The 18,807-nt window shown below is 44.3% G+C and overlaps 1 protein-coding gene across 1 annotated transcript; it reads right to left on the bottom strand.

Annotated features, from left to right (window-relative positions):
* Positions 1 to 3,185: 3,185 nt before the first annotated feature.
* Positions 3,186 to 18,021, bottom strand: LOC143599452 (putative RING-H2 finger protein ATL21B). Its single transcript, XM_077077406.1, has 3 exons — positions 17,764 to 18,021; positions 16,786 to 17,188; positions 3,186 to 3,580 (listed from the first exon to the last, which is right to left on the bottom strand). Exons 1-3 carry the CDS (start codon positions 18,019 to 18,021, stop codon positions 3,186 to 3,188), a joined length of 1,056 nt encoding a protein of 351 aa, XP_076933521.1.
* Between the last annotated feature and the right edge of the window lie 786 nt (positions 18,022 to 18,807).

The following is an 18,807-nucleotide window of genomic DNA, read 5'->3' as shown; positions in this document are numbered from 1 at the left end:
TGAAAAGGGGTTTTAGGGTTTGATTAATTAATGGATGGATATATGGGCTGCTGAGTGAGTGAGTATACATGTGAAGGTTTTTTTTCTTTTTTTTTTTTTAACGGTCAATGAAAAAACCCGGTTTTAACTTTTAAGCCCAGACCTCAAACTATAGAAAGAACTGGGCCTAACAAGGCTTTAAGCCCAGACCCCAAACTAGGCATGTATAAATTAGGGAGGCACAAGTAGGGTTTTTCAAATACTCAGTTCCAAGTATGAAACCGGGTTCAGGTATGACTGGGTATTGGCCATACCTGGCTCGGGTTTGGGTTCGAGTCCGGTATTGTCTCTGAAAATCATACTCTATGCAAAAGGTTCGAGTCGGGTATAAAACCGGGTATTTGAATACCCGCATTGAAATCCCTATTTTCGAGTTTTTATTCCGAGTATATTTTTCGGGTATAATTGGATTTTTTTAAGGGCTGCACATTTTTTGAGTATTTTTCAGGAATAAATCAAGTATTTGAAAAACTCGGTTTCGAGTATTACCGGTACAAATCGGGTTTGGTTCCAGGAATGGGTTTTGGTACTGAAATTCATACCATATTCGTTCCCTACAAGTAGGGTCAGGTACAGGTTCATGTAGTAAAAACTCGGGTATAAAAAAACCCGGTTTCGATTTTTTTTCGTGTTTGGTTCCGGGTACAGGTTTTTTTGCACCTCTGGTGTAAATAACTTTTATATTCCAACCGGTTCGGGTTAAGAACCGACTTGGGTTGGTCAACTCTTGGTTAAAGCCAGTTTGGGATAAGCTAAATTGGGTTGGAAACTAGTTTGGATGCAAGAACATGCAGCCTAATCAAACTGGTTTGTATCGGGTTGAAACCAATTTGAGATTAAAAAACAGTTCATTTGGTGTGTTTTTTAAATTGGGTTGGGTACAAATCGGTTTGAGGGAACAGACTACGAACAGGTATACGAACAGACGGGTTAGGTTGGGTCCTAACTGGTTTGAGCCAAAACGGTTTTTTGGCGTAGTGGGTCGGGTTATAACCCGGGTTGGCAGGAATGGCGGATCTAGACCAAAATCTCAATGGTAACGTTCAAAATTTTTTTTTACCGTATTTCATGCAGTATAAACGGATTTTTTTAATCATATTTCATAAAATAAAATCATTTTTTTGCCGTATTTCATACGATAACCAAAATTTTTTCTTATCGTATTTCATTCAATAATTATTTTTAGTTGGTGTTGGACCAATATCATCGTTTTCTTGGTTCGTTTAAAAACATTGCTAATAAGATTTTGCCGTTTCATCTTCCAAGTTCCTTAATTTTAGAAGAAACAAAATTTAAACAATAAACCCATAATCAATTTTAATTTACAACATAAACTTTAAATCTCTAATTAATTTCAATTTAGATATAAACCCCAAATTCCTAATCAGTTTCAATTTCCAGTTTACATTATCAATATCTCCAATAAACCACAATCAATTATTCAAATATTCAATTGCCCATAAACAATTTCAAATTAACAATTTGTATAAACAAACTAACAATTACAATTTTAGATAAGAGTAGAATAACACTTAAATTGAACAAGTAGAAGTCGAACTGTAGAAGAGGGACTAAGGGAGTATCGGACATCGGCTACTCGGCTGTAGGGTGGAGGTCTGATGACCAAAGGAGAGCAATAGATGCTCGTGGAAGCGTAGGGTAGAAGCAGGGTTGAATGAAACTTTGTTTTGTTGAATGTTGATGTCCGACCTAAACCGAGCGTCCAAGACTCAAGGAACAACGAATAATTTTTGGTTTGAGCATTAATTTGGTTGGACTTTAATTGATTTTAGCTTTTAATTTGGATGGACTTTATACAAATAGGAGTAACGCTATATTTTTCAGGAATAACGAAATACAAAAACCGACCAAAAGATTAACAAATTTGCACTATCGACGAAAAGTTAAGGGGTAGCGGATGCTACTCCTGCTTATAAGCTAGGTCCGCCCCAGGTTGGTAGGCCCAAACCTGTCTTTCTCTTTCTCGACACCTCTACCCCAAACAAACGATCAATCCAACAAAAAAAAGGAAAGAAAAACAAACGCGACCACCACAATCCGAAAAGATACTGTTAAGGTTTTAATTTAATCCAATCCTCTTAGGTTAAGCTAGCACCTTTCGACTTCCACCTAAATTGTTTGCAAGCAAATAAGTAAAAATGTAGTTGAATTTGATTTACCAAAGGGAAGCCTTATATTGAACATTTGTAACATTGCTCTATAATTTTCAAAAGGGTATTATTTATATATATTGGGTTGCCAAGTTAGTTTATTTTGTATGTTTAATCATATGTTAAATTATAAGACAATTGTATGGTTTAGATAATAACCTTGGGTTATAACTTATAACAAGGGATCAAAGTTAAATGGTTATGCGGAGTCGGAGGAAAAACAAACCGGAGAAATGGGAAGGCGATTTTTGAAGAATAATAATTGTCAAATTTGAGTTAAGAATCAAGAAGCCTAATCTCATAATAATCTTTAGAAACAATCAAAATCAAAATAAAATTAAAAAAAATGGTATGTGACCACGAACCTAGAATTTATGGATTTGAGTTGTTTACGAGTCCATGAAAAATCATGTTAGATTCATCTAAACACCATGTTGAGGTTCAAGCATTCTTGCATGTTATAAGTTCTTTAAATTAGCAAATGGGTTTGTGTTACAATATGTCAATATGTATTGAATGAGTAAATTATGATATAGTAGAAGTAAATACATTTTCTTTGATGTTTATAAACTATTAGGAAAGGTTGAACATGGTGGTGAAGTTAAAAATAAGAATGTATTATCTTGGTAACTCGGGGTTTTTAACCTAACTTGTAAACATAAGCTTTTAATTAATGTTGATAAAAGTAATTTCTAATATTTAAGTTAAACTAAAATGATTTAATTATAGTATAATTAACTAGAAATGTTGAGTTAGTGTGACAATAAACAATATACCTTTTTTTTTGGATTTTCTTAGCTATGATAATCATGAGGAGTTGAGGACCATATTGAATCCCATGAAAAACAACCTTACTAGCACCTAAACAATATATGCCTATGTTTGATATGCATAAAGACTACTTTTTTCTTTTTGTCTTTAAAGAATTCAATGAAGTTGATAATGAAGATAAGGTGTGTGTAACCAAAACCAACTTCATGGTGAGTTTCTACATATAGGGCAAGTTGCATTCAACCTAAGCCACTGGTCTATACAACCTACATGAAAATAGTGATTACATTCAGGGATCCTTCTTAACGCGTCTTTAGGTTCATATTTAGAAAGACATATCGGACAAGTGTCATCGTCTTTAGGTAGCCTACGACTCTCTCCAAGAACTGTCTTCGTGTAAGACTCGATTATGGACATATCCAATCCTGTCGAGGCACGGTGTCGTGGAGCAATTGTGATAGACAATACATCAATGTTTTGGTGTAGACTTTGATTGTATTCCCTTCTTTTGTCAGCAATGTACCATACAATCGCAATGATACATATTAATATCGAAATAAGAATGGCTAAGATTAATCCATACATGCTCTTTCGAATCCCTGAACATAGAAAAATCACCAATTCATTTGTATACTAAAAACATGTGGTTTAGGGCATGTTGTATGAACTAATCAAAATCAATTTTAAGGGGTTGATTGTCATCACCTTTTGAAACTTCAAGTTTAATTGGTTACTAATATATATGTAGAGTAAAGTGTCATTTTCGTCCTCGTGATTTGATAAATAATGCGAATTTAGTCCAAAAAGTTTATTTTTTTCATATGGACCATCCACGTTTCCAAATTCTTGCCAATTACATCCAAATCACTAACTCCGTTAAGTTGAAACGTTAAGTCATGGGTAGACATGTCTTTTCACTCTTTTTTATTATATGAGTAAAGTGTCAAATCGTCCCTGAGGTTTGGTTACATTTGCGAATTTCGTCCAAAAATATTTTTTTTCGCAATTAGACCCTCAATTTTCCCAACCGTTGCCAATTTTGTCCAAATTATTAACTCAGTCTAAATTCAACGTTATCTCAGGGGTGTTACTGTCCTTTACATGATAAAAAATACTATGCATATCTTGCTATTTAGGCGATGCTATACAAACACCACCCCAAAAAGTGTATATAAGGCATGTTGTCACGCATACAGCCATACAGGTCATGTGATGTCACACGAGCCATGTGATATGATGAAAAAAGGTTGTACAGCTGAAGAAACACTAAGTGACCCCGGGCAAATTACGAATAATCTGGGGGTTAAATAGATGTTTCCCACGAGGGTTAGTTTCGGCAAAGATGGTTATTCTTCAGATGACCTGCAAAACAGACACCGTGAGCTCGTCACTGAGAAGGGGGGGTTCCTCCTTGTGACCACCCTCCGGCGTGAGAATCAGACTAGATTGCTCTGAATATAAGTGTATATTAAGAGAAATAGCTAGTGAAGATAAGATACAAGATAATGATACCGTTCCAAGGTGTTGGAGTATTTATAGCCGAATGTAGGTTTCCAAGCAGGTACAGCCAGCTGTATAATATTCCTTTTCTACCAACTGTGGGCTACGCACGTGCCATGCTAGTAGTTGGTGGGTAGGCAGCGGCTGATAGTGACATGGCCGGCTGTGTACTATTCCTTTTCCGCCGGCTGTGTACTATTCCTTTTCCACCAACTGCAGGCTATGTACGTGCCACGACAAGGGTTGGTGAGTAGGCAGCGGCTGATAGTGATATTTTGTACTAGAGCGTGCTCCTCGTACTGTTGTCGGTGAGCTGTCACCCTGTGATTGGTTCATGGGCTGCTTTGGTCAGATCTTGTCTATTTTGTCCATACCTTGGCAGGTATAATACAAAAGATCTTCCAGAAGCGTACGGACTGGCTCATTTGGGCGGGAGTATTCCCGCCTTGCTCATTCCTTCAGGTGACACTGAATTATTGAGAGTTAGTGCCTTGTGCGTGTAGCCTTGCTATTAGTGCGGGTAGCCTTCCCTGATGGCTTGTATCCGCAACTGCGGGAACAGGCGGGGTACTTCACCATTGGGAGGCTTTTCCTGCGGGAACAGCTGGCGTACTGCGCGTAAGGTCTTCATCTCTGAGCATGGTTGGTCCTGCGGAACCAGTTGGTCCTTGCGCAGACGTCCCTCTTCAAGGTGAGTCTTGCGGGTCCAACTGGGCTCTGCTGGGACCTACCTCTTCAAGTCCCCCCAGTCCAATGTTCTTCTCATGAATTGTTAATAAGTGAGGTGAACTTTTGGACTTAAGCAAGGGGTTTTGAAAAGGGTTTTTAGTTTTAAGGTTTTCCGTGGGGATTCTTCCCGCGGTTTTCCTAATGTCACGCAGAATTTCCCACTTTTCTGCTTGATCTTTGGGTATGATTCGGGTAGGTGTGTAACCTCCTCGCAAGTCAGGAGCGTTGAGTTTCAGTTGTATAGGTTCTCCACGAGGTTTTGGTAGTTTTAGACATAGTGATCAATTATGTTTAAACAACCAATTCCATCTTGGAGCATCAAACAATCTAGTTCTCAATGTTCCCGCTATGCGGGGATGTTATATCCCTTTCCACAAGCATGGCCCAGAAGATCCTTCTTGGTTTCAATTCCCTGCGAGTGCTAAGTATGTGAAGGGTTTCGCCTTGACACTGTACCCGCACTCGTCTTATAGTTACTTTACTTCCAAGGTATTCTTGGCTTCAATTCCCTGCGGGTGCTAAGTATGTGAAGGGTTTTGCCTTGACACTGTACCCGCACCCGTCTTATAGTTACTTGGTTGCCAAGGTAAGGGGGTGTATTCCCTCTTATTTTTGAATCTTTTTGAAATTCGAAGGGTTGGTGAAAGGATAAGAACAGTCCAAACTGTTGAAGGGACGTTAGCGTCGTCCGACGGTTTCTTCTGACAGTTTCAGGACGTGCAGGAAGTTATGGTGACGTGACGGTATATGGTCATTCCAGACGCTTTTTCAGGCGCGTGGGCGCGAATTTTACGGCACGCGTCCTTTCAACAGCTGTTGCCAGCTTGCTCTTTCCACGTGTAATAGTTTCATTGCACCTGCGCTCTCTCTCTCCTCCGTATTAAATTCATCGCATTCATTGCGATGAGTATATAAAGGGGGAGAGGGTGCATCTTAATCCACACCTTCACTTCACTCTTCTTCTTCTAAACGATTTCCGGCGAATACTCTAACTTTTCCGTCGAGCATTCTCCTGAAATCGTTCTTTACATCTAAAACATGTCTTCTACTCATGATCCAGAAGTCACCGCCGAAGAGTCCGACGTGTATATCGAGAACCCATCGTCCACTTCTGACAAGGATGATAAGAGTACTGCTGGCGAGTGCCAGTGTGCTCTTCCCGTCGACCTCTATCAGTACATCGTCAGGAAGTTCATGCTCGAGCCTTTCGAGCCTGAGTTTCCTGCGTCTCATCAGACGGTGTACGATGCCCCCAAAGGCAAGATAGGGGTATATGCTGCATTCTTCGTCTATGGGAATCTCAGGTTCCCATTGATGAAGTTTGTATACCGTGTTTTGGATAGACACGGTGTGCACCTGACGGAGGTACACCCAATGGAGATCGCCAAGACCCGCCATTTTGAATGGGTGTGCCTCATTCTTGGTGTGGAGCCCCATGTCGACCGCCTGATGACCTTCTACTCCTGGAGGTGCATCCAAGGCTGGTACACCTTGGTCACCCGGATCAAGGGTTTGAAGATCTGTGCTACCGAGCGCAGTCTTCGGTCTTGGAAGCGGGAGTTCTTCTACATCTCTGCCCGTGTCGTCCCTATTGCGATGACATTCAAGAACGGGAAAGCACTCCCCAGCCTTCACGCCTCCAACTACCAGGAGGCGGAATGGTTTTCCAAGATCTCCCGGATCCAGACTCCGGTTTATCGCTTTGCGGAGTCTGGGATGGTGATGCTTGGGATGAGCCGGGTATGGAAGGATGCTGGGGCAGAGGCGCCACAGATTCCCATCGTTCTTGAATTCGGTTCGAATTCTATTCCCTATGGTATGCTCCATCTCTTTTTGCTGATTTAGGGTTTTCTTCTAACTGCTTCTGTTTATTTTCAGAGGGGAACAATTTGCAGTCGCTTCTGCAACCGCGTGAGAGCGGTGGTCCCGCTCGGTTGGGTACTCGTGCTCTCGACGAGAACGAGTTGCCCATCTTGGAGCAAACGGCAGATCGGTTTGTGGAGGTCTACCCGCCAGGCCACGAAATTCTGAGCGCCACGCGGCCAGGTAAGGGTTTCATTAACCCTCGCCCTCTTCATGCTCAAACCTCTGCCGGAGTTTCTCTAATTTTGTCATCTTCTGATGAGGAATCCGCAGACGGTTCTTTCTTCGTGAGGAAGAAGAAAGCTGCCGGCGTGAAGGGCAAGGCGAAGGTTGCCTCCACTGCCGATCAGGGGAACCGGTCTGACTCGGAAACCGAAAGTGAGGAGGCGGCGGGGAACCCTGGTAGTGGTGAGACAACTGTCTCGGAGGTTGAGACAGCCGCCACCTCCGCGCGACCAAGTTCTACGACGGTGACTGGCGTGAAGAGGCCAGTTCCATCGGGTTCGTCCCCGCCTGTTCGCACCTTCAAGCTCAAGAGACCTCGTAAGTATAAATTTCATTTGCTTTAACTGCATATCTTTCCGCCATTATACTTATATATCTTGTCTTCGTGCAGGCGTGGATGCTACCGCATTCCAGAGTGGAGCGGGGAGGAGCGTTTCTGGACCCATGATGGTAGGTTTGGTTAACCTACCCGAGGCGATGACCCAGGCGGCTACGCCTGTTTGCAGTATTGGTTCCGTTGCTCATCCTGTTGAGGCAACTGTTCCAACTGTAACATCATCCTCGCCGGCTGTCAGTGCCATCTTCACGGAATCCTTCACTGAGCCGGCGGTGGTTTCTTCTGTGGGTTCTTCCGCGGCGACTGCCACGGTTGTGAGTTCACCTCCGGTGAGTTCACCACCGTTGGTTTCTACCGCGGCGGCCTCCAACATGCCTGCTCCGACGCCGGCGACCGCGGCCGGTCCTTCAGGTATGTTCGGGGTTGGGGCGTCTAGCCAATCTTTGCCTCCTTCCCGTCTCCTTGACCTTTTGGATGGATATCCCTTTGGTTCAGGTGATGGGTTTGGTGGCTATCGGCCTGTTGTCGACCCTACAGGTGCGTGGGGTTATCTTGGCCTTATATCCCTTTTATCATTTTTTTTTCTCTTTAACTGTTTTTTGTTTTATTGCAGTTCGTGATTCCAACGAGGTGTACGCTCCTCGGCGGAGTATCCGCCGGGGAACGACCCTCCGGACTGCTGCGGATTGCGTCGAATGGGCGCGCCACGCCGCCCCAAGCGGTGCGTTGGGGGAGGCAATGGCTAGCTACCAGGAGGGTAGGCTAACCAATGAGCTTAGAATTCTCCTTGCCCGGATGCAGCCGCACGTCGAGCTGCTTTGTCGTGAAAACGACAAGTTAAAGACGGCGCGTAGCCTGGAAGTGGCTCAGGCGCGGGCTATCCGGAAGGAGAATAAGAGGCTCGCCGCCGTTGCTGTGGAAAAGGAGAAGGCCTTCAAGGCCCTCGAAGTTGAAGTTCAGGTCCGGCTGGAGGCCCGTTCCAAGGCTACCCAAGCTGTTAACGAACAGCTTCGGTTGGCTAAGGAACTGCACGGAACGCAACTGAGAGGGCCACCAAGGCTGAAGCTGTTGCTGAGCCTCTACGCACTGAGAATGAGGAACTTAAAGCCAATCTCGAGAGGCTCCAGCAGGCTCATGATGCCTTGGCCATGGAAGACGCCAAGAAGCTCCAAGAGATCTTGGACCAGAGGGGCATGCTTGACCACACTGAGCGTAAGCTGAAGGGCGTTGAAGAGGCTGCAGCTAAAGATGTGTTGCTTGCCAACCTTACTAAAAACGAAGCCGAACGCGCCCGTGATGAAGCTCAAGCTGCCCTCCGGGAAGCTCTGGTTACCAAGGAATGGCTTCTACGAGAAGCGTTGTCGCAGGTATGTGTAGCTTCATAACTTCTTTACGCTTTTCCTTACACTTAGAAGAGTTTTTGATATACTTCTGTTTTGTAGATTGTGCATCGGGTTCTTACGAACACATCTTATGACGATGCTATGAGCGCAGCCCTCAACGCTTCTCATGAGGATGGGAAAAAGGTTGGCTTCCTGCTTGGTCTAGGGTTTGTTGAGAAGGGCATCCCGCCTTCCAACTTCCCTCTATATGACGTAGATACTGAAGTTGCTTATGACCAAGCAGTGAACCAGTATGCTGCTTTCCCGCATCCGGTGGTGGAGAAGGTGAACGAGATTACTGCTGCTGATGATGGGCTAGCTATTCTCAAGGCTTTCCTTGAACTGCCACACTCAACTGATGGTGCGGGTTCAAGTGGGAGTGGTCCTGAAGCTTGAGCCTTTAGATCCCTCTCCACCGTTGGAATAGATTTTTATTTTTGTATAGATTTATATTCTTGTATGCGGGTATGTGCCTGGCCATTCTTGTAATACTTAAATTTTTATGGAATATAAATCTTTTGTTAATGCCTTGCCTTGTAAACCTTATATGTTTTGCTCATGCATATTCTGGTTTAATTTAGCAATTTCTTAAGTACTTCGGGTAAGTTAACCTTTCAATGTGGCAGATGATAGGTTAAAGTTTTGCTTCCTCTTTCGTGATTGTGCGGGTAAGACCGTCACTTTCACTTAGTAGGATGGCTAAACTTTACCTATATCTGACCTGCGTGGAGGTTTTCCTCATCTTTTCCTTAGAAATTTTCTAAGTGTTTTGAATAAGTTAACCTTTCGACGCGCGGTTGTCGGTAGGTTAATGTTCAGTTTCCTCTATCATGATTGTGCGGGTAAGACCGTCACTTTCATTTAGTGGGATGACCAAACTTCACCTATAACTGACCTGCGTGAAGGTTTTCCTAATCTTTTCCGTAGAAATTTTTTCCGTTTTTTGTGTTTATGCGGGTTTTGCCGCCTTCCACACGCAACGACTTACTTCTTCCCATACTTATTTATGCGGTGAATACCGGCATATCAGTGTGGGAAGTTCATAAGTATAAAGGTAAGGCTATCAACACAATGTGATAAAGGAGAATCATTTCCATTAGAAGTGGCTCTAGGCCTTTTCTTTACAAATTTGGAATTGATCTACATGTAACATTTGCGTAATTGAGCTCCATTCCATGTTCTTGGGATGGGAGTGCCATCGAGCCTTTCGAGCCGGTATGCGCCATTTCCCAAAACTTCTTTGATAATGTATGGTCCTTCCCAGACCGGGGCCAGCTTTCCTGGGCGCTCTTGGTTCGAAGCCTCATTGTTACGCAATATGTAGTCTCCTACATTGAAGTTGCAGAGTTTTACCGGCGTTTTGTAGTATTTTTGCATTTGTCGCTTGTAGTTTTCTTCACGCGCTCCGGCTAAGTCTCTGCGTTCCTCGGTTAACATAAGGTCTAACCGTCTTTCCGCATCATTGTCTTCTGGCTGAATCAAGACCCTTGGTGAGGGTAAACCAATTTCGACCGGGACCATGGCTTCAGTACCATAAATGAGGCTGAACGGGGTTTCTCCCATACTGGCCTTCTTCAGCGTTCTGTTTGCCCAAAGGACGTGTGCAACTTCGTCCACCCAGGCGGATCTGTGTTCCAAGAGTCTTTTCTTTATGCCGTCGACGATGCTCTTATTTGCTCTTTCCACCTCACCATTACCCTGCGGGTGCGCCACTGAGGTAAAGGTGTGGGTGATTTGAAATTCTTCCAGCCACTTTTGTAGCTTCTTGTCAGCAAAGTTGGTGCCGTTATCGCTCACCAAAGTCTGTGGAAGTCCAAAACGACAAATAATAAATTCCCAAATAAATTTTTTAATATGTTTTGCGGTTGTTTGGGCTAAGGGTTTTGCTTCTATCCACTTGGTGAAGTAGTCAATGGCTACCACTAGAAACTGAACGTTTCCTACTGCTGTGGGAAATGGGCCTGTCACATCGATGGCCCACTTCTGAAATGGCCATGAAAAGGTGACTGGAACAAGTTCATTCTTCGGGCGATGCGTGTTGGGTGCGTAGAATTGGCAAGCCCTACACTTTCTGATGTATGCCAGCGCATCCGTATGCATCCCCGGCCAAAAGTATCCCGCGTTGTTTAGCTTAGCTACAACAGCGCGTGGACCTACGTGTACTCCACAGATGCCCTCGTGCACTTCCCTTAGGAGGTAACCAGCATCTTGGTTGTCTACGCATCTTAGGAGTGGGCCAAGAAAGTTACGTCTGTAAAGGATGTCATCGATGAGTTGATAGTTCAGTGCTTTACAACGTATTTTTCTTGCCTGTGTTTTTGACTCTGGTAGTATACCCGCCTCAAGGTAATTTATTATTGGTGTCATCCATGTTTCTGTGCCGGTTTGGATGACACAGATTTCCTTGTGCGGGACTGATGGTGCTCCAAGGAGTTAAATGCGGATGTCCTTTCCCAAGTGGGTGAAGGCTAATGACGCAAGCTTGCTTAACGCATCCGCAGATTTGTTTTCGCTACGCTTGACGTGTATGACTTTACAATCGTTAAAATCGCGCATAAGGGTTTTTGCTTATGCGAGGTAGAGGGCCATTGTGTCGTTCACGGCCGTGTACGTCCCGTTTATTTGGTTGGCTACTAACATGGAATCCACGTGGGCTTTTAAGTTCTTCACTCCCATCTTACGCGCAATTCTCAGCCCGGCCAAGAATGCTTCATACTCCGCTTCGTTATTCGTACTTGGAAAATCCGGTCGAATAGCGTAAGTGTATTCTTGCCTGCTGGGTTGGTTAGTTTCAACCCTACGCCTGAACCCTCGTTTCTGGCTGCTCCATCAGTGTAGAGTCGCCAGAAATCATCGATGTCCTGTGCTGGGGAGGGTTGAGCCTCCTCCTGGCACTCTTTCTCCCGCGAAGCGGGGACTTCCGCAATAAAGTCGGCCAAGACCTGGCCTTTTATGGCTGGTCTCGGCTTGTACTTTATCGCGTATTCTCCCAATTCTATTGCCCATTTGGCTAGGCGTCCCGACAATTCGGGTTTGCCCAAAACGTTTGCAAGTTTGAAGTTGGTGAGAACGGTGATTGGGTGACCTTGGAAATATCGTCTTAGCCTGCGTGAAGCCTGTACAAGTGCTAGGACTAATTTTTCCAGGGTAGAGTACCGGGTTTCTACGTCTGTTAGGACACAGCTAACATAGTAGATTGGCATCTGGATGCCTTTTCGCTCTACTAGCAGGACTGCCCCGGTTGCTCTATCTGTGGCGGAGAGGTAAAAGATTAATTCCTCCCCCGCTTCTGGTGCTGTGAGCGTTGGGAGTTCGATCAAGCGTGACCGAATTTCCTGAAAAGCTGCTTCCGCTTCTGGTGTCCAGCGGAAGTGCGTTTTCTTTAAACAGTTTCTCAATGTGGACACGAATGGGAACGACCTATCCGCATGGTTTGCCAAAAAGCGGTTAAGTGCAACTAGTCGTCCATTCAGTGTCTGAGCTTGCTTGATGGTAGTAGGTGATTCCATTTTGATAATGGCTTCGACCTTTTCAGGGTTCGCTCTGAAGCCATCTTTAGTAACGATGACTCATAAGAACTTCCCTTCTTCCATCCCAAAGGAACACTTGCTCGGATTGAGCTTCATGTTTATCTTTCTGAGTGTGTTGAAAGTTTCTTCGATGTCTTTCAACATCGCTTCTGGCTCAGAGCTTTTGACGACCAAGTCATCCATGTAGACTTCCAAGTTCCTCCCAATTTGGGCATGAAACTCTTTGTCCATCAGGCGTTGGTATGTGGACCCTGCATTCTTAAGTCCGAATAGCATCATTTGATAACAAAATGTGCCATCGGGTGTCCGAAATGCGGTTTTGTCCTGGTCGTCTATGGCCATGTGGATTTGATGGTACCCCTTATACGCATCAAGGAAGCATTTAAGGCGAAACGGTGCTAACGAATCTACCTTAAGATCAATTTCAGGTAAGGATAACAATCTTTGGGGCATGCTTTGTTTAAGTCTTTGAAATCTATGCACATGCGCCATTGTTTGTTAGACTTCGGTACCATAACGGGATTTGCAACCCATGTTTGATATCTGCTAACGCGTACGATGCCCGCGTCAAGGAGTTCCTTGACTTGGGTTCTACACGCGTTAGCTTGTTCCGCCCCCATTACTCTGCGCTTTTGAATAACTGGCGTAAAAGCCGGGTCACACTTGAGCTTATGCTCTGCCTTACTTCGAGGTACACCAGTCATGTCAGCTAGTGTCCACGCGAAGATGTCAGCGTTTTTCTGTAGTAAGCGTTTGAGTAAGGTGCGCGTAGGATCAGTGATTGTTGGGCCAATGGTCACAGCCTAGTCAGGGTATTTGCCATTGAGGGCCCATTTTTCTGGTTCGGTGATGGTTGGTTTAGCCATCTTTGGTTTGGGTTTAGATGAGACAGATGCGATGCATACCTGGGGAATACCGGTGATCATCGCTACACCCTCAGCTGTTGGCCATCCCATCATGCCGTGGACTGAAGATACCACGGCATTGAATCTTGCCATCCCGCCTCTCCCGAAGAGAATGTCGTATGTGTGGTGTGGCTTTCTAATCACGACGAAGTCCACGTCTTCTGTGCGGGAGTGTTTCCCGTCCGTGAGAATGACGGGGAAAGATAGGATACCCAGGGGGTGTTCGTGGTGCCGTCGAACCCTTCCATCGAGGCGTAGACCGTTTCCAGGCGTTCCTTGTCTTCGTCGTCTAGCTTGTCGAAGAACTGCCTGTACATAACCGTTGACGAGGCGCCGTTGTCAGCAAGAGTGCGGGAAGTGATGTAGTGCCCCAGCTGGCTTTTGATGACGATTGGGCATTCTTTGCTGGGTCCTCCTGGCACTCGTGGGAAGCGCACCTCAGCTTCCTTCCACGCGCATGGTTCTGTCGTTCGTCTTTTTCTTCCTCTGATGTTACTATGAACCATGTGGATGCTGATGTTAACGGGTTTTCGTCCGTTGCCTTTGTATCGGTTATCATTCCTCCCTCCATTCTTGATTGATGCCACAAGGTGTGTAAGTCTTCCATCCTTGACGAATGTTTCAACAATATCCTTCAAGGATGTACACTCCTCAGTGTTGTGACCATTTGTCCCGTGGAAGTCACAGGATTTGCTCTGATCCGCATTAGATCGCTGCCGGATCATTGGAGCTTTTGGCTATGGGAGTTTTTCGTTGGCAAATATCTCCGTGACGCTTTTGGTGAGTGGCGTCCACCGGTGTTTTCGGCTTGATGGGTGCGTGTTATCCCTTCCGCCTACTAGAGGGCGAGAGCTAGATGAGGTGTCAAAGTTTACCCTTGACTGCCAAATACCTAGCTTCCTCTTTTTGTTTTGTCGGGCGGTCCGAACGTTGTTTTCTCTAGTCCTCTGCGTGTAGAGGTGTGTATTCTGGGGAAGATCCCTACCCAGTTGCTTCTCCGTTTCGGCAAAGCGCTTGGCCGCCGTCATGATGGCATCCCATGTGGATGGCATGCCGTCCTTACCCGTCAACGTGCGGATAAGCTCTGGGTATTCGGCGCCCTGGATGAAAGCGGCGCGAACAAGATCTTCGCTTATTGTGCCCAGACTCAGCTTTTTCGAGTTGAAACGAGTGATGAAGTCTAGTAAGGATTCATCCTCCTCTCTAACACAGTTGAGGATCGTCCACTGCTCTTCAGTATATTTCCTCTGTTGACTGAAGTGTTGGCTAAACTTGTGTTGAAAGTCCGCCCAATCATAGATGTGATGGACCGGTAAACGATCAAACCATGCCCTGGCCGCTCCAACCAGCGTCATCTGGAACATATAACACCACGTGGGTTCCGTCCAGTTGCTGACGGTTGCCCCCGCTATGAATCTGTTCAAGTGATCGTCTGGGTCGGATATACCATCATAAGTGCCGATGTTGGACATCTGTTTGGCACTCTTCGGGGCGATTGCTTCTGCAATGTCCCTTGCAAATTTGGACGTTCCCGCATTTGCAACAGTTGGTCTAAAGGTGTTGGAGAAGTCACGTGGGTTTCCCCCCGCGTTCCTTTGTTTAAAGGTTTCTCCAAAATTCCTTGGTTGGAAGTCCGTTTCCTTGCGCTTCCCTTTCGCCCTATGGCGAGGGTTTGCGTCATGTCGGACTCCTCCCAATCATCGTCCAAGTAATCGCACTCATTGCTCATGTTGAGCTGTTGTCGAGTGCTTCCGAATTCGTCAGCCTGCTGGAGTGAACGTATGCGTTCATCCAACTCAGCTTGGAATTCCTTCTGACGTGCTTCCGCCAAGCTTTAACTTGATCAAGTGTTTGGCGGGGGAGCCTCGTCTGTTGTCTTTCCACCTGGGTATCAATGAATCCTAGGGGATGATTATTTACTGCACTTGCCCCGGCTTGGGTAACCGGGGTAGTGTTCGTAAAATTTGTGTACTCGCCGGTGTTCCCCCCAGTAGTTGGGGTTGTGGTTACCGGGGTTTCTTGGTCACTCGCTAGCCTTGGCACCGGAGTAACCTTAACCATCTTTCCAGAGGTTTTGAAAAAACTGAGAAAATTAGTTCTAGCTTTTATGCACGGAAGGCGCTAATGAAGAAACACTAAGTGACTCCGGGCAGATTACGGATAATCTGGGAGTTAAATTGATGTTTCCCACGAGGGTTAGTTCCGGCAGAGATGGTTATTCTTCAGATGACCTGCAAAACAGACACCGTGAGATCGTCACTGAGAATGGGGGGGGGGGGTTACTCCTTGTGACCACCCTCCGGCGTGAGAATCAGACTAGATTGCTCTGAATATAAGTGTATATTAAGAGAAATAGCTAGTGAAGATAAGATACAAGATAATGATACCGTTCCAAGGTGTTGGAGTATTTATAGCCGAAGGTAGGTTTCCAAACAGGTACAGCCAGCTGTATAATATTCCTTTTCTACCAACTGTGGGCTACGCACGTGCCATGCTGGTAGTTGGTGGGTAGGCAGCGGCTGATAGTGACATGGCCGGCTGTGTACTATTCCTTTTCCGCCGGCTATGTACTATTCCTTTTCCACCAATTGCAGGCTATGTACGTGCCACGACAAGGGTTGGTGAGTAGGCAGCGGCTGATAGTGACATTTTGTACTAGAGCGTGCTCCTCGTACTGTTTTCGGTGAGCTGTCACCCTGTGATTGGTTCATGGGCTGCTTTGGTCAGATCTTGTCTATTTTGTCCATACCTTGGCAGGTATAGTACAAAAGATCTTCCAGAAGTGTACGGACTGGCTCATTTGGGCGGGAGTATTCCCGCCTTGCTCATTCCTTCAGGTGACATTGAATTATTGAGAGTTAGTTCCTTGTGCGTGTAGCCTTGCTATTAGTGCAGGTAGCCTTCCCTGATGGCTTGTATCCGCAACTGCGGGAACAGGCGGGGTACTTCACCATTGGGAGGCTTTTCCTGCGGGAACAGCTGGCGTACTGCGCGTAAGGTCTTCATATCTGAGCATGGTTGGTCCTGCGGAACCAGTTGGTCCTTGCGCAGACGTCCCTCTTCAAGGTGAGTCTTGCGGGTCCAACTGGGCTCTGCTGGGACCTACCTCTTCAACAGCCGATATGATACGACAAAAAATGGTCATACGTACAGACAATATGACTTTGTCAATAATCACATCAGTCATTTATATGTCATACGACTCTCATACAGCTTGTATGACCCTTTTTGCATGTCATATGGTGCATATAAAGTCGTATAAAACGTATGTCATTCTTTTTCTAATCATACTATTACTTGTATATGAAATAGCTTAGTTGTAAAATTAGTTACCACCAGAAGAACCAAAGCAAGTTGTTTCTCCATCACTTCCTTTCATTCCACATATTCTACCTTCAATTTCACACAATCTACAATACGGTGTAAGCCATATCAACTCCAGTTCCACCTTAACGTCACCGTACCACCTAATCGGCACCGAGATCATCGCCATATCCTGGCAATTCTCCGGCACCTCACCTTCCTGAATCGATCCATTCACAGCAATAACTGAATAATTCACACTATCCAGGCACCGTAACGGCACTGCAGGAAACTTATAATCGAAATCAGACTTTCGCAACGAACAATTGTAAAATGTATGACTCCTAATGCTGTTGAAGTCGAAAGGTGTGCCGGTTAGACTGAAATCGACTATCCGATTAGGCCGGCAGAACTCAGGATTAATATAAATGCTCTGCAAATCATAATCCAGCCTTAATATTGGAATACAGTATTTAAGGTTTTAGTATCGAGCTTACTACCCGGCTTATCTTTATATACTGTAATCATTTATTAAATGCAATGATCAATCAGTCTTTTATCGTGCTTATCTGTAAACGACGCGAATGTTCAGTGAACTGTTCATGAACCATTCAACAGGAAGTTCGTATATGCCCGGTCATTTAATAAACAAACAAACATGAACAAAAAGGTTGTGTTCATTTTTATTAAACGAACAAACCTGAACACATGTTTAGTTCGTTCATTTATGTTGTTTATGAATGTTTGTGTTCATTTAAGTTTGCTTACGTGTATTTTTATATATTCAATCATGCTCGTTCATCTTTGTTCAAATATGTTCGTAAATGAATGAACATAAACAAACACGAACAAAAATATTTGTCCGATTAAGTGTTTATGTTTGTTTAAAGTTAAATGAACGAATACGAACATGTTACATGATATCAGTCTCTTTAAGATAAACCAAGCCGCAAGCTCAATACTAAAACCCTAAACACTATATTCCAATATTATATTGAACAAATATACCTGTTCGCGGTATGAAATTCGGTTAACGATGTAGGATCGTGAGGAGGTTAAGTGTAGAATCGTTCGGTTTCGTTTGGTACACGAGAGGTCGAAGCCAGGATACCCGCAGTAGGGTGGCTGGCGACCGCGAATACGAAATGGAAACCGTACCTGCGGTCCGGTGGGACTGCAAGAAGCCGGACGGCAATCATTGGTGCCAAAGATGTATTTGAAGAAGAAGAAACAACAGAATAAGAGCCGTAGGGTTATCTTCTCCATGTGGTTGAGAGGGAATCATACTGTTCACTAGTTGTTTACTTGATTCAAACAATTTTTAATAAATATTAGTTACATAATTCGTCCTTTGACTTGTTGTCCTTGGATTTAAAACATCATGCTAGTTGTGATCAAACGAATTAACATGTTACGATAAATATTATATCCTTTAGTTTGTGAAAACTTGCGTTATCCTGAATTTCTTTCTTCTAAGCATATTTAACTTTGAAGTTATTGTCTCGGCTACAATCAACGTACATAATATGCGTTTGTTTTATTTGAGGTACGATAATTTTTTAGTCTAATATCTCACTACTAGACGCGTGATGTAAGATTCGGTCCAAGACATTATAGTTGTAAACTCTGTTTGTTATTTATATATTTATTGTTTAGACAAAAATACAAATTTTGTCATTTAAACATAGCTGATTTACGAATCAAGTTGTTTAAAAAGTTTACTTTCAGGTGGTGCCCTTTAACACGAAAAGTAGCTCGTTTTTTTGTCCTTTTCGTTAATGGCCATCTAGTTCCTTCGTTAACTGAGTAGCACATGATTGGCATAATTGTAATTTTACTCCATTTAAATTTTAATTACCCTATTATTGATTAATAAAAAAAACTCAAGACTTATCTCCCAACCCCTGTTCATCTTCTTCAACGAAATCCTAACCCAAAGTTTATATTTTTCATTTGTCGGATGTTCTGATAGTCGGAGACATCACCGAAATTTCGGATTTTGACCGGAGATAACACCCAAAGTGGTACGTGGTGGTGGAGGTAGAGAGGTCG

The sequence above is a fragment of the Bidens hawaiensis genome, unplaced genomic scaffold (assembly GCF_021521415.1).
Source record: "Bidens hawaiensis isolate Kalapana, Puna unplaced genomic scaffold, B.hawaiensis_p1.1 tig00052214_1, whole genome shotgun sequence".
Lineage (NCBI taxonomy): Eukaryota > Viridiplantae > Streptophyta > Magnoliopsida > Asterales > Asteraceae > Bidens > Bidens hawaiensis.
This window is presented reverse-complemented; position numbering and strand designations above follow the sequence as displayed.

Coding starts and splice junctions, on each gene's coding strand:
- LOC143599452 (XM_077077406.1), bottom strand. CDS start 18,021: ATGGAGAAGATAACCCTACGGCTCTTATTCTGTTGTTTCTTCTTCTTC. Junction 17,189..17,763: donor GAATTTCATACCGCGAACAG/GTATATTTGTTC, acceptor TATGATTTGCAG/AGCATTTATATTAATCCTGA. Junction 3,581..16,785: donor TTGCTTTGGTTCTTCTGGTG/GTAACTAATTTT, acceptor TTCTATGTTCAG/GGATTCGAAAGAGCATGTAT.